The sequence below is a fragment of the Rana temporaria genome, chromosome 7 (assembly GCF_905171775.1).
Source record: "Rana temporaria chromosome 7, aRanTem1.1, whole genome shotgun sequence".
Taxonomy (NCBI): Eukaryota; Metazoa; Chordata; class Amphibia; order Anura; family Ranidae; genus Rana; species Rana temporaria.
This window is the reverse complement of record NC_053495.1, coordinates 60,879,081-60,905,046: the sequence shown is the minus strand read 5'-3', so window position 1 is coordinate 60,905,046 and position 25,966 is coordinate 60,879,081. Positions and strand designations below refer to the sequence as shown.

The window sequence follows — 25,966 nt, the reverse complement described above, 5'->3', positions numbered from 1 at the left end:
TTCCTCAAGCCAAACCCCAACCCAAACACTTTAGCGGTGCACAATACATTTTTTCTTTTAGTATACACTCTAGGATTGTAACAGATCTGGGACACCTTTGGACACTGTAAAAGAAAATAGTAGTGCAGCGCACATAGTGCCCCCTCACCCTCCTGTCAAGCAAATCAAAACCCAGACTGTCCCGGTGAATTCTGGACAGGTGGCAACCTTAAAGGGGTTGTTAACGAAAAATGTATTTTTCATAATAAGCATCCTTTACCTGCAGACATTCCTCTTTTCACTTCCTGATTGTTCGTTTTTGCTCAGAAGTTGCTCTATTTCTTCTCTGTTCTGTTCACTTCCTGCTTGTCTGATTATACTGACCACCGTGATGGGAGGCTTTACTGCGGTGGTCAGTAACGTGCTCACCCCTTCCTGGGAACTACATCTGTGTGGCAGGACGTTCTCTACGTGTAAGGCCCCATACACACGAGAGAATTTATCCGCGAATACGGTCCAGCGGACCGTTTCCGCGGATAAATCCTCTCGAGGATTTCGGCGGATTTTCATGCGATGGAGTGTACACACCATCGCATTGAAATCCGCGCCGAAATCCTCTGGCGATGACGCGTCGCGCCGTCGCCGCGATTATGACGCGGCGACGTGCGCGACGCTGTCATATAAGGAATTCCACGCATGCGTCGAATCATTACGACGCATGCGGGGGATCCCTTCGGACGGATGGATCCGGTGAGTCTATACAGACCAGCGGATCCATCCGTTGGGATGGATTCCAGCAGATGGATTTGCTTGGCATGTCAGCAAATATTCGATCTGCTGGAATCCATCCCAGGGGAGAAATATCCGCGGAAACAGATCCGCTGGCGTGTACACACCATAGGATCTATCCGCTGAAACCCATCTGCTGGGATTTTTCAGCGGATGGATTCTATGGTGTGTACGGGGCCTTAGAGACTTCAAGGAGGTGTGAATTACTGGTTGTGCCACAATTCATACTGGGAAATGTAGTTCTTACATGAACGAGCGATGCAAACCAGGAAGTGAATGAGAGAACAGAAACTAGAACGCCAGAGGTGATATAGATAAAGGAATTTAATAGGTATTTACTAGTTTTTTAACAGAATCATTACACTATTCTGTCTGTCTACCTTGCAGACATTAATTTTAGGCAAAAAAAATTTTCCTTTACAACTCCTTTAAGCCAGGTAAGGATTTATTGACAGAGGTGGGAGGAAAGGTTGTGGGGCATTTTTTATCTTAAAGTGAAACATTACCTCCTCTTCCTCCTCCCCCTCTCCTCTGCCACATTTGGAAAAAAAACTTTTCAACAGGGGAGCGGGTACCTGGTCTTGGCACCTGCACCCACCATTTGTTCTCCTTCTCCCTTCCAACCCACACCCTCCTGGAACACATCACAGGTCCCAGAAGGCTGCGGGACCATTTGCAAAGCGCAGCGCAGCTCACGGATGCGCAGTGAGAGCCTGGCTGTGAAGCTGAAAGGAGTCACAGATGTCTGCCCACAGTTAACATGCCGGAGCCAGGGACCCGAAGACCGATGAAGAACTGACTCAGGTGAGGGTGGCGCTGGTTGAGTGTCTACACTCAAAAAGTCTACACTCAAAAAGTCAGCATCTACAGCTTTTGTCGAATTTTGCACACTCAGATTTCCCAGACAACAGGTAACACTGCTTCACATGCGGACACATCAGGTGCACTGCCGGACGCAAGCTCTTTGTTTCCAAAGAGCTTACCCCCAGCCGCACACATCTGCCCACCAGACACTACCCCCTAGAGGGGAGGAAGTATGCATCCTGTGTGAGGAAATAAATACGCAGGCTGCAGCAGGGGACCTGACAGCCTGGCACTTCACACACAGGAGGCATGTGGCAGGAGCTTTGTGCAAAGAGTCAGGTGGATGATATATGTGGTGTGGACAGAAAGGGGTGTGCAGGGAATGGAGGGGAAAGCCAGGATGAAGCAACAGGGAGCACCGCTTGCCAGGGGAGTGGAGGACCAGGTAAGTAGGGGCTCCACACTGCATAAATGCAGGTCACTGATAAGGCACATAGAAAACAATTGTAAGGCAGGCTTACAAGCCTGAACATAGCATTAAAGTGTCTTTACCGTTCCCTAGGCTAAGGCAGCCCATATGTAGGAAGATTGAACTTTATTTGGTTAAAGAAAATTAGCAGCATGGCCCAGGCCAGGAGAAAGGGTTCATTGTTACAAGCTCAGTTCCCAGGCTTTTGGTCCTAGCCAGCTCACCTGTGCTATAAAAAAGAGGGAAGGCTGGGGTCCAGGGTTCCAGTAGGACCTACAAGTTTAATCGGTTGGCACTGTATGGCAGATTGGGACTGCTGCATTCCTTGGAGACTAAACCATGGAAAATACCATAATGGACTCTCGCCTCACAAAGGTATGCCTGGGCAGCCACACCACAATAGTTAGGGTTAGGGTAAGGACCTTGTTCATGCTGAACTGTATGCTGGAACCTGTTCAGTAAATGTTACTTTAAACGTTATTAACCTAGTCTAAAGTTACCCAAAAGGGGTGCGTATCTAAGAACCCTATGAGTCTGTATAGCAAACAAGGGGTATAAAAGCTCAGTTACTACAAAAGAGTTAACTCAGCAAAACAAGAAGAGGAATGCCATCGCTAAGGGTAACCAAGCACAAGTTCAAGACCCAAGCAGCCAGTCGTTAGGTGTGGTACCTGATAAGGCGACAGGTCCTCCTGTAGCGAGGGGGTCCTTGTCTGGCTCCCTCCCTAGCGGTTGGTTTCTAGTAGTAACTGGATCTGAACCTGTGTTACGGGGATCTTTGCCCTGGTCACGAGGTACAGGAAGTGAAGGCGTTAATATGAGTACACATGAGGTCTGCGCTATGTGCTCAGCTGATTGCGGAATTTGCCCACTTTCGGATATGAGATCAGGGCGATTTGCAGATCATTTGCCCTTCATACCAATGAAGGAACATAGGGCCAGATTCAGAAAGCTTCTACGCCAACGTATCTCCAGATACGCCGCCGTAAATTCAAATGTGCGCCGTCGCATCTTTATGCCGATTCACAAAGCAAGATTCGTCCAAAAACATGGCTTCAGCCGTCCGACGTAACTTGCCTACACGTATCGTGGGCACATAGTTACGCTGGACGCATTCAGCGTTCCCATTATAAATATGCAAATGACCTAGATACGCCGATTCACGAACGTACTTGCGCCCGACGTATTAATGTACGCTGTTTACGTAAGGCGTACGACCAGCCTAACTCTACCCCTCATAAAGCAGGGGTAAGTCATGTTAAGGTATGGACGTCGGAACGACCATCAAAATGTACGTTGTTTACGTCGTTTACGTAAGTCGTACGTGAATAGGGCTGTGCGTAAGTTACATTTACGTCGTAGGCATGCCCAGTTCGACCGGCTATTAATTTACATGGGGTCACGTTTAATTTAAATAGATGACGCCCACCTGCTTCCTACTTTGAATTAGGCGGGCTTACGCCGGCCAATTTACGCTACGCCGCCGCAACTTACGGAACAAGTGCTTTGTGAATACTGCACTTGCCTCTCTAAGTTGCCGCGGCGTAGCATAAATAAGATACGCTACGCCCGCACAAAGATGCGCCCAGGTACGTGAATCTGGCCCATGAACTTTACACCTTGGGCAATATGCTTCGGTGGCAGGTCTCTTCTGTACCATCGAATGGAAAGGACTGAGGAGCCGCCCCAGCTCAGTGAGGATGGATTACTGAGTTCCCAGATGTTCTATGCCCCTCCAAGCCCATCCATCATCGCTAAACTTCCAAGCTCACCTACCTCTCTGAGCAACATTGTCAGACAGGTTGTCAATGGGTTGGCCTCCCCTGGGTAGAAAGGGGTCGAGCAGACCGTCTGGATCAGAACTGCTCGTTTGGGATGACAACGAGGTGACCACCTGCTCGCACGATTCCACAGATCCTCCTGTCACCGTTCTGCTGGCACCTTACGCTTCTTGAGGACAGAAACGAATGTGAATGTACAATATGTAAAGCGCTGTGTAAATTGTTGGTGCCAAATAAAAATTCCTTAAAACAATTATTAATGAGACAAAAATGACTGCATATTGTATATCTTCCAGCATGTTTTTATGTGCTGTTCAGAATTACTGAATGTTTGAATAAGATTGACAAACTATCTGCATATAGACATCTAAATATGGTAAGCTATGACTCTGTACCAGATAAGGAAACTTGGCACAGTTGTTTTCAATGTGAGTGCTGTCTTCTGACAGAGGAAAACCTGGCATTGAGTTCTGCAGGCCATGGGGAGCTTATGTGTGTTTTTGTTGGGCTACTGCTGTTCTCATGCTGGTTAAACAGTTTGTAAACAAACTGCCGAGACAACTGTGTATGGACAAAACATATTAGGCACACATTTTTATTTTAAAAATTGTATTTATTTGAAGTGGGTTTGAAAATCCAGTAACTATTTATGGCTAAATTTAAAGGATAAATTTAATGGAAAAAAATATAACAAATAATAATAAAAAAATATAAAGCATACACAATTGCTAGACAAGCCATATTGTAATTGTAAGTGTTAGTTCAACTTTACAAAAAAATTGTAAAGGTGAACTAACATCGTACATTTTCCCAGCCTCCCTGGTCCCTGCTGTACTTTCTATTAGCCAGATTCAGGTAGAGTTACGCCGGCGTATCAGTAGATACGCTGTCGTAAATCTGAATCTGCGTCGTCGTATATTTAAGCGTATTCTCAAATTGAGATGCGCTTAAATGTTGCTAAGATACGACCGCCTGCGCCGTCGTATCTTAGCTGACTATTTACGCTGGCCGCTAGGGGCGTGTATGCTGATTTACGTCTAGAATGCGTAAATCACCTATTCACGAACGTACGCTAGCCCGTCGCAGTAAAGATACGTCGTTTACGTAAGGCGTTTTCAGGCGTAAAGATATTCCACCAAAAAATGGCGCAGCCAATGTTAAGTATGGACGTCAGACACGCGCCGAATTTTAAAAATTTTACGCCGTTTGTGTAAGTCGTCCGTGAATGGGGCTGGCCGTAATTTACGTTCACGTCGAAACGAATGAGTCTTTGCGGCGTAATTTGGAGCATGCGCACTGGGTTATGTCCACGGACGGCGCATGCGCCGTACGTTCAAAACGTCAATTACATGGGGTCATGCCTTATTAACATAAAACACGCCCACCTCTTCCCAATCTGAATTAGGTGCGCTTACGCCGGCACATTTACACTACATTGCCGTAACTTAGGACGCAAGTGCTTTGTGAATACAGCACTTGCCTCTCTAACTTACGGCGGCGTAGCGTATATGAGATATGCTACGCCTGCCTAACGTTAGGCACGTCTACATGAATCTGGCTATATACCTCCAGGAATGCTGTGCCCACACAGCTAGTCCAGTAATCCGAAATTTCAAATACTTGCTCTACTCTGTGCAGTGCTTCTGGGACGCACCAGAGCGATTCTGATGCCTAGTACACATTAGCAAACTGAAGAGCTCGAGAGGATTGTATTAACAATCCGATATTAGTACAGCGATCTCCCCCACTGAGCTATTGTGTTCTGACAGGGGGGCACACCCCCCCCTCGATAGAACACACCAGTCAGCGCAATTGGCTAAGAGTGCTGATAAGACCTTTTTAAGTCACGCCCCTTCGACAGAAGCCGGACATTCAGCGGGCTCCTGTTGGACTGGCTGCCATACACACAAACCGAATTACGCCCGATGTTCGGTCCGTGTGGACAGAATTTTAGGGCTCGGTCACACCATCTCCGTTGGGCTGTGTCGATCTGCATAGATCAATACAGGCTTACCACAAATTTGTTTTCTATGTGCCATGTTCACACAATACAAGGTCAGACGAATAAAATAGACAATGTCAGCCATTGGCTAAGAGCATTGATCAGACCTTTTTCAGTCATGCCCCTTTGACAGAAGCCGGACATTCAGCGGGTTTCTGTTGGACTGGCTGCTGTACACACAAGCCGAATAATGCCCGATGCTCAGCCCGTGTGTACAGGGTTTTAGGGATCGTCCACACCATCTCCGTTGCGTTGTGTTGATCTGCATAATACAGGCTTAACACAAATTTGTTTTCTATGTGCCATGTTCACACCATACATGGTCAGACGAATAAAATAGACAATGTCAGCGCTAATCCCACTAAGCTGCTTGCAAATATGGTCTAAGTACAAACCATAAATAGTAACAGATAAACAAGATATGCAGCGCTATTAAAATATTTAAATAAAAGAAAGATTAAACTCCAAAAGTGCAGAAGCAATCCCAAATAATTCCCTCCACCTTGTGAATTCACTGCATATCAAAAATATGTTTGTGCTTCTTTCTAGATTAGCCAAAGTGAATAACTCACCGGAAGTTATGGCAGCCAAATTATAAGCAGCAACCATTGCTAAATTAAATCACCCAAAATTGTGATGCAAGCTTCCACCGGATAGTGTAATAGTTCCACCAATTATAAAGCTGCCACGTTATAAACAGCATGACACATATAAATCAGCTCTCAGAATGATTTCTTATGCTGCGTACACACGATCAGACATTCCGACAACAAAACCGTGGATTTTTTTACGACGGAATGTTGGCTCAAACTTGTGTTGCATACACACGGTCACACATGTTGTCGGAAATTCCGAAGGTCAAGACAGTGGTCACATACAACACTACGATGAGCCGAAAAAAATTAAGTTCAGTGATTCCGAGCATGCACCGAATTGATTCAGAACCTGCAGAGGATTTTTGTGCGTCGGAATTGCATACAGATCAGAGTTTCCGACAAGAACTTTTGTTGTCGGAAAAATTGAGAACCAGCTCTCAAACATTTGTTGTTGGAAATTCCGATGGCAAATGTCCTATGGAGCATACACACGGTTGGAATATCTGACCAAAAGCTCACATCAAACATCTGTTGTCGGAAATTCTGATCGTGTGTACGCAGCATTAGTCCTTCTTTCTTCCACTGGGGGTAGCCGTCTTTAGCAATCAATCCTCATGAAAAGTCAAAGACCCAAGCAAAAAGGAACTGATAGTGTAGTATTTTATTGCATGCTTTATTCACCTCACAAATATCTCAGAGGAGAATCACAGTAATCTATTTTAAAAACCACCATCAACAAGGATAAAAAAAGCCGCTCATTACTTACATCAGCAGCTGCCACAGTACCTGGTTACTGTGGCGGTGTGACGTCACACAGCCAAGCTCTTCCCAGCGCGTTTTGCACAAGCGAGGCTTCTGAGAATGCATGCTCGTGCAAAACACGTTGGGAGGAGTTTGAATGTGTGACGTTAACCTGCCATGGTAACCGGGCACTGTGGCTGCCGCTAATGTAAGTTATGAGCGGCTTGGCAGGGAGTGTGCTTTGCCTACACACTTGTGATAAAAGGTGTCCCTCATTCCTATCTCAGAAAGTTGGGAGGTATAGATCAGTATTGAGGTTAAAGAGTTGGAAAAGGGGTGGGGCAGCGCTAAATTTTATTTTTTGAAGCTGAAATTTGGAGACATTTTAAAATTTAAAGCATTACAAGTTTACTTTAATTAGACATTGGCCATTTATTTTTTTAATAACTTTATTGTGTTCTTGGGTTGGTTTATAATTGCCTGGGGACTAGGGAGTGGTTTTGTTTGTTACTAAACCCACAATAGTAAAATCAGTCTCTATATGCAGTAAAGCATGCTTGTTCTACTCACTGTGGAAACTAAGGGGTTAATCCTCTGTATTGTGTAAAAAGGCTATTTGATCCTGTATGCACAGATCCTCCCCTTCTTCCACTGTCACCAAAACATGTCCCGATAAGGCAGAGTTAGTAGAGTCAGGCTGCACATGCTCAGTTTGGTGTGTATTGCTAGAGAGTTTTTTTTTTTTTCTTGAGAGAGTGAATGTGATCAACTCAGGGCCAATCATAACTGTCCAGACAGAGGGTCAGGGGTCCCGCATCCTAATAGGACAGCCAGTGCAGTATAAAGAATTTCTCCTACAAGCTTTAATAAGGCACTGATATAAAAGTCACAAGACTGCTATATACTACTGATGAGAAAAGGTATTTGGCAGCTTATAGTTAGTAAAATGATTGCATCTCCGTGTTCTGTGTACTGTGGGAGACCAGATATAGTGAATGCAGGGTCCTGGGTTTAGTAACACTTTAAGTATAGATCATTTAGTATGAAGAGTTTGGGAAAGCCTACCCTGTCCAACACAATTCATATTGACATATAATGACCACAGTTGGGAGAGAACAGATGAAAAATCTCAGTGTTGAAACCAAAATTGCTTTTAGCAGCTAGCATGTGCTATAAAACAGCTGTTCACCCAGTGATGAATTATCAGATTTGGATGGACTTAGCCTTTGTTTAATACTTTTTCTGTGGCCTCCTTTGTGGCTGCATTACTGGTCCACTTTACCTTCTGCTTTCCGAACCATTTTACTAGTAGGGATGAGATTCTTGTAGTAAAACCTCTACCTGTACTAATTTTCTCTAAATGTGGGCCTAAATTAAAAAAATTTAACTGCCCTGCTTCTGGGCAGTTTAAGTAAAACCCTTACCTTCGCTTTTTGTCTTTAGTAACTTTGGTCTGAAAATCACTATTTAAAATTGTTTTGCAGCTGGACAATTTTAGATTGCTGTGCTATGACTAAGCACTAGTTTCAGTGCGAAACGCGTCAGCGGTCAGGTTTTATTTTATTTTGCTGTGACTTGTAGTGCGGTCCTTCTTTTAATAAACGGCTACAATTTTTTCTTAGTGCTGCTGTCCAGAGACAATTTTTGTTCCTGCTGTGCTGTTTGTATATAGTAAATTTGGGGCTGCTTATTAAAATTGTCCTGTTGCTGGCTAATTTTACACTGCTGTGTCATTTGTGGAATCTTCATTCTTGTAGTAAAACACCTACCTGTACACCTTGTCGGTAGCACATTTTGGCCAAATCTCATTTATTAAAAATGTCCATGTGCTGGCCAATTTTCCAATGCAGCATCACATGTGGTCTCCGAATTCTCAATGAAAGTTTGAGGGCCAGTTCACCATAGGTAGGTGCTAGAATAGGATTTTTCAAGGTTGAAACTGTCAGTGCAGGCAAATTTAGGCAGGCCTGTGCTCTAGGCTAGGCCTGTTTGTTTTGATCTGGGACTGGGAGTGATTAGTGTAGCAGTGGGTGTGACCACCTGTGGTCTGGCTCTGAAGCACCTTCTCTACTTTCAGGAAGATTGTTCTAGAATAGGGGCTGGACCTGAAGATGGAGTGGCAGGCAGCTCATGTGAGGAGCCCCAACCAATTCCCATTATGGCAGGCCTCCCATATAAGCTGAGGTCACATTTTGCTGGGGAGGATTCTGTCGGGCTGGAGAAGTGAGAATGGAGTTATAGGCAGCTGCTGCAGGGCATCCCCATGTGGGGGGACGCGGAGGAGCTGCTAGGATGTATTCCTGGATCTTCACCATGAAGTTAGTGCAGGAGAAGGTCAGTGTGGAAGTCACAATGGAGTGCTGGGCGAGGAGTTCCGAAACAGAAGAGAGACTGCGGAGTGTAGTGTCAAGTTCCTGTGGCCAGGAAACACAGGATTTGCACTTTGGGCTGGCTGGAAGCAGTAGTCCATTTGTTGCCATGTGCTATTAAAACTGCTAGGCTGCCAGGGAGAGGTACTGTATGCCTCTGGCCTAGTAAAGCACTCAGGTAACATCATCCAAGAGGCTGTGTAGCTACTAAAATTGCTAGGCCGCCGGGGAGAGGTACTGTATGCCTCTGGCCTAGTAAAGCACTCAGGTAACATCATCCAAGAGGCTGTGTAGCTACTAAAATTGCTAGGCTGCCGGGGAGAGGTACTGTATGCCTCTGGCTTAGTAATTTGCTCAGGCCACACCATTCAAGAGACTTTATTACAGTAACTAAGTACAGCCAGCAAGCTGGTGTTATTCAGAGCGATCCCCATTGGTCTTACTGGAAGGGATGAGACAGGAATCTAACAGTTTGCAGCAAAGGATTTGTACAAGAGGAGAGGAATCTTGAGGAGTGATAATCTGCAGGAGCTAGAGAAAAAGAGGAGGAGCAATAGTCTACAGTGGAGATATGCAGGGGAAGAGACTCTGAATGTTAGAAGGGCATCATTTTTCAGGGCTAAATCAATGTTCTATAAATGTGATGGCAATTCAATAAGTGTTATGGGCATCTCATATTCTCCTATACCCCAACCAAGTTGTATCCCGCAATAAAGAAAACAAAACGACGCAAATGACTGCTCATTGTCTCAGAAGTGATATATGGGGATCTGGCAACAGGGTGATTTGGTGGATGTTAGTTACTAGTAGCAACCGAGGGCTACATACAGTAGGGTAAAAAATTATTTGATCCCCTGTAGATTTTGTATGTTTTCCCACTTACAAAGAAATTAAGGGTCTATTATTTTTATCATACAGTAGGTGTATTTTAAATGTATTTTAAATGATAGAGACAGAATATCAACCAAAAATCCAGAAAAAACACATAAAAAAAAGCTATAAATTAAAGAGGAACTGCAGTCTGCTCACATCATTTGTAATAAAAACATCTTTGCCATTCTGAAGCTCCCCTCCAGCATTTTTTTTTATATACACTGTCATTCTGTACTTGCCAAATATGCTGCAGAAATTTCCCTTTACTGAGTCTGGCTGTATCCATTTTAGCTGTGGGCAGCTAAAGCTGCTGCCTGTTCACTTCCTGGATTTACACAGACACACCTCCAGCTCTACAGATCTCATTGGCCCTCTTATGACTCACCACCCTCCCTTCCTGGCAAACTCTCACGAGAGAGAGCGGTACATGATGTCATAAGCCTAGGCCTTATTACCAGACAAGAAACAGGGAGTGGGCTGTATAAGGTATTTAGTGGCATAAAACATGTTTTACAATCCAACAACAAGCTCAGAAGGTTTAATAGATGGAAAGATGAAACAATCACAGAATTTCTGCTTTATATTGCAGTTCAGTGAGTAAAATAAGTACTTGATCCACAAGCAAAACATGACTTAGTACTCGTGGAGAAACCCTTGTTGGCAAGCACCTTGGTAAGATGTTTGTTGTAGTTTGTTACCAGGTTTGCACACATCTAATGAGGGATTTTGGTCCACTCTTCTTTCCAAATCTTCTCTAAATCCTTAAGGTTTCTTGGCTGTCTCTTGGCAACTCGAAGTTTCAGCTGCCTCCATAAATTTTCTATAGGATTAAGGTCTGGAGACTGACTAGGCCACTCCATAACATTAATGTGCTTCTTCTTAAGCTACTACTTCATTGTAGTGTTCTGGCTAAGGGAAGAAGGTTCTCATCCAAGATTTTACAATACATGGCCCTGTCCATTAGCCCCTCAATGCGCCAAAGCATCATGTTGCCACCTTCGTGCTTGACTGTAGGGATGGTTTTCTTAGGGCCAAATACGGCGAGTCGAGTTAATGCCAAAGAGCTCAATTGTGGTCTCATCTGACCACAGCACTTTCTCCCAATCCTTCTCTGAATCATTTATATGTTCATTGGCATGACTGTACATGTGCCTTCTAGAGAAGGGGGGATTTGAGAGAGAATAAAAGAAAAAAAAGAAATACATAAGAAGCTACATATGGAATTGAACACTCGTTGGTAAATGGTGGGTAATATACATTTTATGATTGACGGGTAAAGTCTTTTAGATATTTAGAAGCTCTAGGGTGAAGAATCTAAGCTTGCCAGGATTTCTTAAGTCTAGCCATGGTGTAGTTTTTATAGGCTAACATTAACTCATACTGAGCTTGCGTATTCAATCTTAAAATTACATCAGAAAAGTTGGGGCATTAATAGATTTCAACAGCTTTGTTAAGGCAAGTCTTGCAAGCTATTAGAATATTAGCCACTGTTGTTTTATATTTTAGAGGCTATAAGTCTAAATTAATTCCTAAAAGGGCCATCGCTCAAGTAAGTGTGAGTAGATTTCCTGTAAAGGATGCAATAAAGGAAGATATTGAGTTCCAAAAACTGTGTAAAGTTTTGCAATCCCGTAGGGTATGGTAAAGTGTACCAACCTGGTCATTACAACTCCAACATATGGGAAATAAAGATGGAAATAATTTTGACACTTTGTAGGGTGTCAAAATCCATCCGTTTACTATTTTCTGAAAATGTTGCCAATGTTCAATACATTAGGAAGCCATGTTATAAATCAGTATGGCCTTTCACCAAGAATCCCAGGAAAAAGTTTGAGATAATTATTTTTCCCATTTTAGCATATTAGAATTTTTTATATTATTGGGAAAAATGGAAAGGAGCTTATAAAATAAAGATATTCCTCTTACCTTCTGATCAACATTAGACATAAAGTATTCCCAAATCGATAGAGGAATATAATTTTTTTTCTCAGGATTAAAATTCCTCAGGTGATCAAATTTACTTAACTTGCTAAGAACCAAGGGCCAGATTCACAAAAGAGATACGATGGCGTATCTCCTGATACGCCGTCGTATCTCTGTGATCCGCCCGTCCTAACTATGCGGCTGATTCATAGAATCAGTTACGCATAGATAGCCCTAAGATCCGACAGGTGTAATTGACTTACACTGTCGGATCTTAGGATGCAATTCTATGCCGGCCGCTAGGTGGCGAGGCCATTGCGGTCGGCGTAGAATATGCAAATGACTAGTTACGGCAATCCATGAACGTCCGCGTTACCCGTCGCTCTAACTTTACGTTGTTTCCATCGAGATACGCGTCGTAAAATTAGGGCTGAGCCTTAGGTGTTCTGAGCCATGTTAAGTATGGCCGTCGTTCCCGCGTCGAAATTTAAAAAATCACGTCGTTTGCGTAAGTCATCCGTGAATGGCGCTGGACGCCATTTACGTTAACGTCTAAACAAATGACGTCCGTGCAACGTCATTTAGCGCAATGTACGTCAGGTAATTTTCCCGACGGAGCATGCGCAGTACGTTCGGCGCGGGAACGCTCCTAATTTAAATGGTGCCCGCCCCATTTGAATTAGGCGGGCTTGCGCCGAGCAGATTTACGTTACACCGCCGCAAGTTTACAGGTAAGAGCTTTGTGAATCAGGCACTTACGCTGTAAACCTGCGGCGGTGTAACGTAAACGGGATACGTTACGCCGTGGCGCAGGTACCTGAATCTGGCCCCAAGTTCTTATGGATACAAGGTAAATTATAATAGAAATGTAATCTATATACTCACTGAAAGGCAAGCTTTGCAATATTCTATTACTCCATAGGCCCCATACACACGAGAGGATTTGCGCGGATTTCCATCCGATGGAGTGTACTCACCATCGAATCGAAATCCGCGACGAAATCCTCTGGCGATGACGTGTCGCGCCATCGCCGCGATGATGACGCGGCGACGTGCGCGAGGCAGTCATATAAGGAATTCCACGCATGCGTCGAATCATTACGACGCATGCGGGGGATCCCCTCGGACGGATCGATCCGGTGAGTCTGTACAGACCAGCGGATCGATCCGTGGGATCCGTGGGATCCGATTCCAGCGGATAGATTTGTTGGCATGTCAACAAATTTTTATCTGCTGGAATTCGGAAATATCCGCGGATAAAGATCCGCTGGAATGTACACACCATAGAATCTATCCGCTGAAACCGATCCGCTGAGATTTTTCAGCGGATGGATTCTATCGTGTGTATGGGGCCTTAGGCCTCGTACACACGACCGGATCTGTCCGTTGGGATTTATCCGCGGATCAGTTCCAGCAGACAAATCCGGTCGTGTGTACGGCCTAGCAGACATTTTTCGGCGGACATTTCTCCAGCCGACGGTTTTCAAGCGGATAAAAATTTCTTAGCATGCTAAGAAATCTATCCGCTGGAAACCTGTCCGTTGGACTGATCCGGTCGTCTGTACAGACTCACCGGATAAGTCCAAGCGATCCCCATCCCTCGCATGCATCGAAGTGATTCGACGCATGCGTGGAAGAATTTACCTTCCAGGGTCGCGCACGTCTCCTCGTCATCGTCGCGGCGATGGCGCGGCCACGTCACTGCGTATGTTTTCCGCTGGGATTTTGATCTGATGGTGTGTACAGCCATCAGATCAAAATCGGGAGCAGAAATGCCCCCTGGAAACGGTCCGGCGGACCGTTTCCAACAGATATTCTCTCGTGTGTACAGGGCCTTAAAGGATTGAATATGTTAGTTATTTTGCCCATTTGTTGCGATTTAGATGTAATGTATTTAAAAGCTGACAATATAGATTTAATAGTAAGAAGATTGGGTATAATTACTTTAGGAAGTAAATTATATGCAGTGGTTAGAACAAAGATATCGTTACCCTTGGTAGCTCCTCTCTCAATGTTTAACCATAGTTTGTCATTAGTAGGAGAGAACTAATATTTAATCTTGTCTAGAAGTGATGCATAGTAGTAATGTCGGATATCTGGGAGGTTCATGCCTCCATTAGAGTTAGCAGTAATTAATATTGAAAATGTGAATTCACTTTCTTAAAAAAAATCTAGAAGACACAAGAATGGGAAGAGAACGAATAGCAGCATTTAAAATGCAAACTTATCTGTAAAGTTTGCATTTTAAATGCTGCCATTCATCCAACCCAAGAGAGTTGTGTTTTCTGAATGTTTTTGAAGTCTATTTTTTTGGTCTAAAGGCCCATACACACGATCGGACAACAACGGTCCGACGGATGTGTTTTATCTGACAATCTGACCGTCTGTATGCTCCATGGGACAATTGTTGACGGTTTTTCAACTGACAAATGTTCGCTGTGCATGCTCTCAAACTTTCCGACAACAAATGTCCAATGGAGAATCATCCGATCCTGTGTACACAAGTCGATCGGACTAAAATCCAAAGTACAAGCACGCATGCTCAGAACCAATGCTAAACATCAGACAACAATAGTAGAAGTTGCCCAAAGGGTGGCAGTAAAGAGCTGAAAAACCACGTGGTTTGGTGAATGTTGGCTGAAAAATTTCTGCCGTGTGTATGCAGAACCAGTTCACGGCCAACGCCCTTCGGACCAAAGTCCACAGAAAAGTCCGATGGAAGTCCGATCGTGTGTATGAGGCTTAAGGGTAACTGACTTAATACAATTTAGATGAGGGATAGATAAGTTGTATTCCAAGATATGAAATAAATGGTTCATCCCAGTTAAACTTATTTTTTTCCATTCAAGTTATCAATCGATACTGTAGGCCAGGGGACTCCAAACGATGGCCCTCCAGTTGTTCAGTCCGTAGAGCCTTCCATTTGTATGGGCTATTCACCCCTTTCACATTAAAGTGGAGGTCCGCCCACCGCTGCTAAAATTAAAAGCCAGCAGCTGCACATACTACAGCTGCTGACTTTTAATAATCGGACACTTACCTGTCCTGGAGTCCAGTGATGTCGACACCACAGCTGATGTTTCCATCAGCTGTCGGGTGCATGCCGCCTCCATTGCGAGTAAGGGAACCCGGCAGTGGAGCCTTATGGCTTCACGCTGGGAACCCTACTGCACATGCACAAGGCTTCGCTCCTCTCTCCTACTGACCCGGTGGCCAGGGAAGGAGGATGGAGCTCAGGTGTTGACGTCAAGACCCACGGCTGAGGCCCCCAGAAGTGGGAACAGGATACCTGTGAAAGACAGGTATCCTGTCCCCCCTCCTCACCGAAAGGTGCCAATTGTGGAGGAGTACAACAAGCGGAAGTTCCACTTTTGGGTGGACCTCTGCTTTAAGTGACAAAAGTTTAATTATTGTCATATTGGAAAGGTCTAGAAGTGAGATATAGCTTTACCATCATAAATATAAGTGTCATTAGACCAATGAGTCTTCCAAGAGCGGTGTAGCTTCCAAAGAAAAGGGAAAAAAAAGGATCCTTTCAGTAAATAGAAAAAAGGTAAACGGTAAGAAGTAAACAGTTCGAACAAAACATAAAAGGAACAGTAAAAATGTTTGAGTTGCCGGGCAACTCAAGTGTGCATTGTAACCACTTGGCTAACGCCGATATGCGTCGGCAGAATGGCATGGCTGCGCAAAGCAACATACCTGTAACGTTGCTTTAAATTTGCTGCCGTGCAGGTGCGCAGACTCGATGTCCGCTGGTGTCCCGCGATCGTGTCACGAGTAAAGGCATTTCCCTGTTCTGCCTAGTAACAGGACAGTGATCTACTGCTCCTTTTCATCAGGAGCAGTGATCACTGCCATGACACTTGTAGCCCAGCCCCCCACAGTTAGAATAACTTCCTAGGACACACTTAACCCCTTCATTGCCCCCTAGTGTTTAACCCCTTCCCTGTCAGTGTCATTTACACATTATCAGTGCATTTTTATAGCACTGATCGCTGTATAAATGACAATGGTCCCAAAATAGTGTCAAAAGTGTCTGATGTGTCCACCATTAATGTCGCAATCACGATAAAAATCACTGATCGCCGCCATTACTAATAAAAAATAACTTCCCATTTGTGGGAAAAAAGGACGTCAATTTTGTTTGGGTGCAACGTCACACGACCGTGCAATTGTCGGTTAATGCGACACAGTGCCGAATCGAAAAAAATACTCTGATCGGAAAGGGGGTAAATTCTTCCAGGGGGTGAAGTGGTTAAACTGCACTTTTAACATGGGGCACAATTTAAATTCACCTACTGAAACAATAGAGTTTCCTGAACCTGAGATGATTAGTGTACTGTAACTTCATATAAGGGGGCATAGAAATCAGTTAATTCGGTGAGTAATGAGAGCTTTTATGCAAGGCTGTTGTGCCATTGAGGGGAAATATTTTCCAGATGGGATTTTTCCAAAATGTTACAATCGTTGTTAGGTAGTAAACTCCATGATTTAAGGATCTTCAGATCATCGTCCAATGTAGATATTGAATAAGTGGTGTTGTTCCAATCAATCAGTAATTTAGTGGGGGACTCCCACTTGTAGATTATATTGTGGTTACAGAGAATTTTGGTTATGGTATTCAGATTCTTCCACGCCGCACGCATGGAGATCTGAATAGAAAAGCATACCCGCGTAAGGATCTGGGAGTGGTGAATGTTGATTCGCAAATTGCATCATTTGATCTTTCACATGGAATGTATTTTAGCTAAAACATCTCTTGGCATTTTTTTGGGGTATATTTGGGGGTTTAGGCAACAATTAGCAATTCCTGGTGAGAAACCATGGGGATCAGGTCTAAGATCATACACCGTAGAAATTGTTTCAAATTTTCATTTTAACATTTTCAGGAATTCCATGGAATTTTATATTGTTGCCCCTAGACCTGTTCTCCAGGTATGCAACTTTCAGCTTTAGATGTTTAATTTCTTCCTCAAGATCAAAATAGGCGCCCACTAGATCGTTGTGAGCTTCTTTAAAGTCACCCATTTTATGTTCAATATAATATACTTTTTCTCCTAATGCATCAATTTCCATTTTAGATTTCTACATATATGACAGCATATCCTGCTGCATCTCTCAAAGACACTAACATCTCTTCATCAGTATCTATTATTGGGTGACCTGAGATTGGAAAGGTGTTTAATTTCTCACCTTAGGGGTTGTTTGTTAATATATCAGTTTTAAAGTCACTTTCATGTCCCTCAGACCCTGAGAACCTTTCACCTCTGTTTAGCCGGGCTTGTGATGTCAGCCAGAGCAGTGTCACAGCTCTATGTTTGCAGCTCAGCATGATCGCTCTCCCTTCCTCTGGAACACACTTGTGGGGACCCTCTCTTGTTTTTTTACTTCCCCATGAAGAGCCACTGACTCACCGCAGCCTCTGGATCCAGGATGTGCCCTCAGGCATGCAAAGTGTTGCCACTAGCTGCTGCAGGCAGACTCGTCACTCCAGATCTCAGTTAGATCATGGTCACCAACCTCTGCTGCTGGCCACGCCCCCTCTCTGGCGGTGTGTGGTTTCAACCTAACAATTTTATCCTGGATCTCAGCAATTTATGCCCAACCCTCTGCAAAGCCAAGTACATGGGCTTTGCTTTAGATTCCTTTCTGGTAACAAGGCAAGGATAACCCCTTTCTCCTATACTATTTATCTTGGCACTAGAACCCTCAGCTGCAGCCATTCGGTTACACCCGGACATCCACGGCCTCAAAATTGCCAGAGAACATCATAAACTGATGCTTTTTACAGATGATATTTTAATGTATGTGTGCTGTCACGCAGCTTTTACTGTCTAGCAGTTATTACATGTTATGTTATTATGTTATTTGGTATGATCCTTACCCCCCTGCTGTTCTGGCTAGTTTGGTTGCTCCCACCCACCATTTCCTGCTCTAAACCCATTTTGTCTTAGTTGCTTGAAAAGTCTGCAGAGTGTGGGAGCTGTGTATCTTCATTGGAAATTTACCTATGGAAAAGCCTCTATGTTTATATCCTTGTTACCTTGAAGCATAAAGAAGCATTGGAAAACACCTCTGGAGTCTTTATTCATTGAGTAAGCTGTCTGTTAAAGTCATCATTCAACCTGCTGCATACATCCTTACAGACTGGGTCTACAAGAAGCTTGTCACAGGTACAACCGATGCTTGAAACAGAACAGTAAATTTCCAGTAAATTTCCAGAAGAATCCATCACACAGCTATCTCTGCAGCTTCAGAAACGTGAGTAACCACATGTGTGTGTGAAGAACAAACATCCTAACACAGGATACCATCTGCAGGCTGTGCACTGAGAGTTAGGCCTGTGTGTGACTCCTGCAGCAACCAGAAGCATTACTCTGTGTATGAAGCCAGCCTCCTACTGAATGCTCCATAACTGTTCACTGCCAGGGACTTTTTCCTTTATTGGAGAGCAATAAGTACCTTTTGAACTGCTCAAAGACTGTATCATAGCTTCATCAAGTCCCTAGGATTTATCATTGTCAAGCTGTTTTTGGTTGTGAATCCAATACCTGAATCTACTGAAATAACTGTGTATTCCTGCCTGTATAAAGTGATAGTGAGCTGAGCCATCCAGTCTGAAACAGTTGCAGCACTAGATGTCACAAATATCCAGCTCCTCAGTTCAATCTGCCTAATATCAGAAGTCACTACAGAGCTCAGCTCTGGCAGATTTGTAACAAGACACCAAAACTACAGTACTTGTCATTATGTCTGACAGAGATCCCACAGAATCACCTGCATTTAACCAAGATAAAGCAGACTCCTTACTTTATTCTGCTCGTCCCGCTAGAGGCCCTCATCCATCCTTGAAGGCAAGAGAGGTTTATGAAGCAAGTAAGGAAGAAACATCTAGTAACCTGACTGCATTATGGCATAAGACTTTAAGTTGTATAAAAACCGCTAATGAAACTAGCAACAATCCTGAGCAATTGAACACTGCTCTCTCAAGGGTTAAGAAGGCATTTGAGAATTATAAAAGACTTTCTGAAAAGTTCTATTCCCTATTGTCACATTCCAGCATGGAGGAAGCCGCAGTGGAATTAAAGGACTTTACTTCTACTGACCAGCAGAGGCATAGCACATATCTTGAAGCAAAGGCACAGATAGAAGGTAGATTAGCACAGCTACATGAAACTACTTCCTGTAAATCTGCTTCTTCCAGACACTCAGGAAAATCTTCTAGATCTGCCCGCTCCTATCATAAATCCTCTTCTAAGTCACTGCGGTCCTGCTCTGTAAGGTCAACACTGAGTGACCAAATAGTCAAAGCTCGCCAGAAGGTCGCAGCAGCCCAGGTTCAAGCCGCCTGCTCTGAAAGAGAAGCAGCCATCAAAGCAGAAGCTAAACGCATTCAAGCAGAAACAGAGGCTCAGCTAGAGGCTCAGCTAGAAATCCTTCAGAAGAGTAAAGAAAAGGAAGTAGCATTGGCGGAATTATCCGTCTTGGAACAAGCCCTATTGGAAGAAGAAGGAGCAGCTTGTCCCAGCTTGGCTGCTTGTCAAGACCCCATTGAAAGGACCCTACAGTTCGTCTTAAGCCAGAACCACGACATCACAGTCCCACCTACAGTTGGAGATTTTTCTCATAATCATCCAGCATGTAGACCAGAAGGCAACGTGTCACAAAATCAAGCTGGTCAACTAGACACACCTGCTAACAGAGACACTCCGCAACTACCGCATGTCACAAAATCAAGTGAGTCAACCTACGCGGCTCACGTGCCACCGCAACCCTATGCAAATAGAGATTACAAGGGTACAGCAAAAGACTACAGGATGAACTCTATGACCCCTGTGATACAGTTCTCTTCAACTTCAAATGCTCAGAGACCTTCAGACATCAGACCCTTACCTAGATTGAACCCATCTGCAACAACTTTCGCTCCACCAACCAGCCAACTTCAGATACCAACCATGGCTCAAGTCGGCGCACCATCAGTATCCCCGGTGGCTATAAAAACTGAAGGCATCAACGCTACGGAGCTCAGCAAGAGTATGGCTTTACAAGAATTGATCACAACTGGACTGTATAAATTTGATGACCGCCCAGAGAACTACAGGAGTTGGAGATCTACATTTAAGGCGGTAATCAAGAGCTTGCCCGTTGAACCTCAAGCAGAACTCGATTTACTAATAAAGTATTCGGGGCGACAATCTTCAGAACAAGTAAAGAGACTTAAATCTGTTTACATCTATAACTTTAACGCAGGCCTTGATGCTGCCTGGGAACGTCTAGATCAAGACTATGGGAGTCCCGAAGTCATAGAATCTGCCTTATTCCAGAGACTAAACGACTTTCCTAAGATCTCTGTTAAGGACAATCATAAGCTTAGAGAGTTAGGCGACCTCCTTCATGAACTTGAAATTGCTAAGTTAGATCCTAGTTTACCAGGTCTTAGCTATTTAGACACTGCTCAGGGCGTGAATCCTATTGTAGCAAGGTTGCCTAGTTATCTTCAGGGAAAGTGGACTAGTGTAGGATCAAAATATAAGTATGAACATCATGTTTCCTTCCCTCCCTTTTCTTATTTTGCAGAGTTCGTGCGGAATGTTGCAAAATCCAAGAATGACCCAAGCTTCTTCTATCCAGATACAACCACCACTCCTTTAACCACCTCAAGGGGTATTGCCACCAACAGTAAGTTCAAGGATTTAAAGTATCCTATTGCCGTGAGGAAGACAGAGGTAGCATCCAACGTCTTGGCTACAGGCATTAAGGCAAGCAATCTCAATCAACAGTGTCCTATCCATAATGCGCCACATTCTCTCTCCAAATGCCGTGCATTTAAGGATAAGCCTATTGAAGAACGCAAGTCATTTCTCAAAGAGCATAATATCTGTTTCAAGTGTTGTGCATCCTCCGATCATTTAGCAAGAGACTGTAAGATCACCATCAGATGTTCTCTGTGTAACAGTGCCAAACATGTGGACGCTCTTCATTCAGACCTGTTCAAAAGGAAACCTTCACCCGGCAGCAACCCCAAGCCTACATCAGATGATGGCGGGGAGAGAAGTGAGCAACATGCCAACCCCGTAACCACAAGGTGTACAGAGGTATGTGGAGAAGGGCTTCATAGCAAGTCTTGTAGCAAGATATGTCTTGTAAGGGTTTTTCCTGAAGGATGCCCACAAAATTCCATAAAAATGTATGCCATACTCGACGATCAGAGCAATCGCTCATTGGCCAGTCCAGAATTCTTTGACCTATTCAACATTCATGGAGAGGCCTGGTCCTATACCTTGCAGACATGTGCAGGAAAGATCAATACTTCAGGAAGAAGAGCCCATGGCTTCATAGTGGCATCAGAATATGAGGACATAGAGTTTCCTCTTCCGACTCTAATCGAATGTGATCAGCTACCGAACAACAGAGAAGAAATCCCCATACCAGAGGCTGCACGTCATCACCCCCATTTAAGCCACATTGCTGACTACATTCCACCACTTAACAAGGATGTTAAGATCTTGATTCTACTAGGGAGAGACGTTCCTAGAGTCCATAAAATAAGAGAGTTATGTAACGGTCCAGACGATGCTCCTCAGGCCCAGAAACTTGATCTTGGATGGGTGATAATAGGAGAAGTCTGTTTAGATCAATCTCACAAGCTCTTGGATGTAGCTTCCTACAAAACCAATGTTTCCTATCGGTCGATGAAATGTCTATTGCATTATTATGCGAAGGAAAGACTTCATTTTAAAAACGAAGTTCCATATCAAGCACTCCAAGGTATAAACTGCAAGCTCACTTCTCAGAAGGACCTTGGTTATTCAGTGTACCAGACTACTTGCGATGACAACAAGATTGCCCCTTCAGTCGAAGACAAGGAGTTCACCAAGATTATGGATGAAGAGTTCTTCAAGGACAATTCCAACAGTTGGGTAACACCAGTACCCCTCCGAGTACCAAGGCTTACTATCCCTAACAATCGAGGACAAGCTTTAACCAGATTTGCTGCACATAAGAAAACTCTCTGTAACAAACCAGAGATGCAAGAGCACTTTCTAGCATTTATGCAGAAGATTTTAGATAACCTTCACGCTGAACCAGCACCAGACCTGTTGCCTAAATGGGAGAAATGGAGAAACTCCATGAAAGTGCTGAAAGAACTTAATATCCCACGCTGCTATTCACCCACTTCAACTTCAAGAAGTCTGAGGAAAGAGATTCACGTCTTTTGCGATGCATCTACCGAGGCTATAGCGGCTGTGGCTTATCTTAAGATCATAGATCCCTCCGGGACATCCTATGTCGGTTTTCTACTAGGAAGAGCCAAGTTAGCTCCAAAACCTGCTCACACTATTCCAAGATTAGAATTGTGTGGCGCAACCCTAGCCGTCGAAGTCGCAGAGTTCCTGCAAAATGAAATGGACGCTGAAATTGATCAGGTTAAGTACTACACCGACAGCAAGGTCGTACTTGGCTACATATGCAACAGCGTAAGGAGGTTCTATGTGTACGTGGCTAACAGGGTAGAACGAATAAGAAAAGTCAGTAGACCTGAACAATGGAACTATGTCCCAACTGGTTTGAATCCCGCAGACATTGCAACGAGGTCAGTGCCAGCAGGTGTCCTCACGCAAACCATTTGGTTTTCAGGACCCCAGTTTTTATCGGACCAGTCTTCTACAAACTCAAAAGAAGATATCGATTTCCACCTGGTGGATCCAGATACCGATCCAGAAATCCGCCCTGAAGTGATAACATTGAGTTCCAACATCTGCTCAAGAAGAAACTTGGAAGCAAGACGCTTTAAACGTTTCTCTTCTTGGAAAAGATTGGTGAAGACTATAGCAAGATTGAGTCATATTGCCCAGACTTTCCGCAAGCCAAATCAGACATTGTCTTGTCATGGATGGCACACTTGCAAGGAGTCACCCAATGCGTTAGAGTATGAGAACGCAGAATTATTCATCATACGTCTTGTGCAAGAAGAAGTCTTTGCAGAAGAGATTAAATGCTTGAGAGGCAATAAACCAGTCTCAAAGAGTAGCCCACTACTCAAACTGAACCCAATAATCAACAATGAAGGCATGCTTCGAGTCGGTGGACGACTAAATAAGTCAAACCTGCTAAAAGACCAGAAAGCTCACCGTATCCAGTGGCCAGTTGGACTTATTACAAAGGCCATCACCAGTGATGATGGAAGAGTCCGAAGTGTGGAAGTCAGGATCCTTAAGGATGGGGCTTCAAAATCTTCCTGAGACCAGTCACAGAGACAGTCCTAATAATGCCTGCTTCCAAAAATTCTGATTCAGTGTTATGTGAAGGAGTCACTTAAGACCTTTAATATAGCTAGCTTTTAGACTTGAGAAGGCTAGATAGTATGTTACTGTATGCAATGTTAATAATATGTAAAGAAAACAGAGTATAGTGGTATCTCACGATACCAGGCGGGGAGTGTGCTGTCACGCAGCTTTTACTGTCTAGCAGTTATTACATGTTATGTTATTATGTTATTTGGTATGATCCTTACCCCCCTGCTGTTCTGGCTAGTTTGGTTGCTCCCACCCACCATTTCCTGCTCTAAACCCATTTTGTCTTAGTTGCTTGAAAAGTCTGCAGAGTGTGGGAGCTGTGTATCTTCATTGGAAATTTACCTATGGAAAAGCCTCTATGTTTATATCCTTGTTACCTTGAAGCATAAAGAAGCATTGGAAAACACCTCTGGAGTCTTTATTCATTGAGTAAGCTGTCTGTTAAAGTCATCATTCAACCTGCTGCATACATCCTTACAGACTGGGTCTACAAGAAGCTTGTCACAGGTACAACCGATGCTTGAAACAGAACAGTATGCCTCTTCCCTCCATATTACCCTTCCCAAAACACTTTGCAGTCTTTTCTGGTTTTGGGTTGATCTAACACTTACAAGTTAATGAATCCAAGTCTAAAGCTCCTAACCTTATCTTAGTGTCTGACCAACTCCAGGTAAATTATCGTTTTGCTTGGCCCATCTCTTTGCCCTATTTTTCAATTCTGCTGACATTGTTCTTTGAGTCCCTAAGGCAATAAGGTTAATTATCCTCCCTTGTTCAGGGACCTGGCTGCTCTCCCTGCCTTCTGGAAACCACCATCTCTTAGTTTGGCAGGATTCACGATTTGAGAAAGATAACCTATTTATCCATACTTATATACACAGGACTGCAGATAATACTGGAGTGCCGTGAAGTGGCTCTGCAGCTTATGCACATATTTGCGAATGTGTGCAAACGAAACCGCTGTTTTTTCGCATACTGTTCAACAGAATAATTTGACAGGCCGGTCAGTAAGTTGAACTGAAAATTTTCTTTGGTTTTGAACTACTTTTTTTCAGCTTCAAATGCTCCTCTTCTATCTTTGCATGCCATTATGGAAATGCCTAGCTGGGTCCACCTAACCATCATCAAATGTTCTCCATTCTCCATATACAATACAACCTAATTTGGACCCCTCCACCCTAGAGAAATCTAATCCCTCCTCTTTACAGTCCCTTCAGTCATGAGACCTAGTGAAATATTGCTACAACCTTATCTTCTCTCATTTGCCATTGTCGGGAATTCTGGATACCCCTCTACTTCTCCCTTCTCACTTATGAAAACCCCAAAGTGGTGAAAAAGACCTGGGCAAAACTGTTGACCATGCAGACTGGAATAGAATCTGGTTGGCCAGCTCCACATGCTACTAAAACTTCTTAGCTCAGGAAAACACTTATAAACTAGTAGTGTGTTGGATGTGATTTGTCCCCAACGACTCCCCCCGGTATGCTTTTGGGGTTGTAGTTTACAATTAGACTCTTTTTCACATCTGGTGGTCCTGACCCAAGGTCTCTTGCTTTTGGATACTGCTGATAATCATTGCCCATCATTCCTGCCAATCAGTGTCCACCAGTGCCACCTATAATCTGTGTCACTTATCAGTACCCCCTACCAGTGCCCATCAGTGCAGCCTATCAGTTCCACCTCATTAGTGGCCATCAATAAAAGAGAAAAATTACCCATTTGTAAAATTTTATAACAAAATATAAAAAACTTTTGGGGTTTCTCAAAAAAATGTGGGAAAAAATGATAACAATTTCATATGGGTACAGTAATGCACATGCAATTGTCATTTAAAGTATGAACGCTGAAAGCTGAAAATTGGCCTGGGCAGAAAGGGGGTATAATTGCCCAGTAAGCAAGTGGTTAAAAATGTTTTTGCATTGGTATATGTCCCATATGTCAATGTCGGTTCTAGGTTTGTATTAACTGATTTTATGTATGGTTCTCAGATCCTCTCTGGAACTTAACCTGGGCCTATTTGCTCATCCCTATTTATTAGTACACATCATAACATTACATGTCATAATGACACAGCAGTCATATGACTGTGTAATATTGACAAGTGTTTACTGCTGTTCACACTGGCAAGCATTTATGTGTTGTTTAGCCTCTCTTACTAGCTGTGAACTTTGATTGCCCCTGAGCAAACCATCATGTGCCAGTGCTGATCACTGGAATTATTGAATGATAATAGAACTGTGCTGTGCATGGTATCCAGGAATTCAGATTCATTGCAGAATGGAAATAGCCATATTCACTTAGTGTACATACAGTACATGTTGCCGAGAATGTGTTTCTAGC

General features: G+C 43.7%; 1 protein-coding gene across 1 annotated transcript; it reads left to right on the top strand.

The window, feature by feature from the left end:
* Nucleotides 1-18,717: 18,717 nt before the first annotated feature.
* LOC120945352 lies at nucleotides 18,718-23,856 on the top strand. The gene is made up of 2 exons (XM_040359463.1): nucleotides 18,718-19,705; nucleotides 19,751-23,856. Exons 1-2 carry the CDS (start codon nucleotides 19,079-19,081, stop codon nucleotides 23,570-23,572), a joined length of 4,449 nt encoding a protein of 1,482 aa, XP_040215397.1. The 5' UTR covers nucleotides 18,718-19,078; the 3' UTR covers nucleotides 23,573-23,856.
* Nucleotides 23,857-25,966: the final 2,110 nt, after the last annotated feature.

Coding starts and splice junctions, on each gene's coding strand:
- LOC120945352 (XM_040359463.1), top strand. CDS start 19,079: ATGTCTGACAGAGATCCCACAGAATCACCTGCATTTAACCAAGATAAA. Junction 19,706..19,750: donor AAAGAGAAGCAGCCATCAAA/GCAGAAGCTAAA, acceptor GCTCAGCTAGAG/GCTCAGCTAGAAATCCTTCA.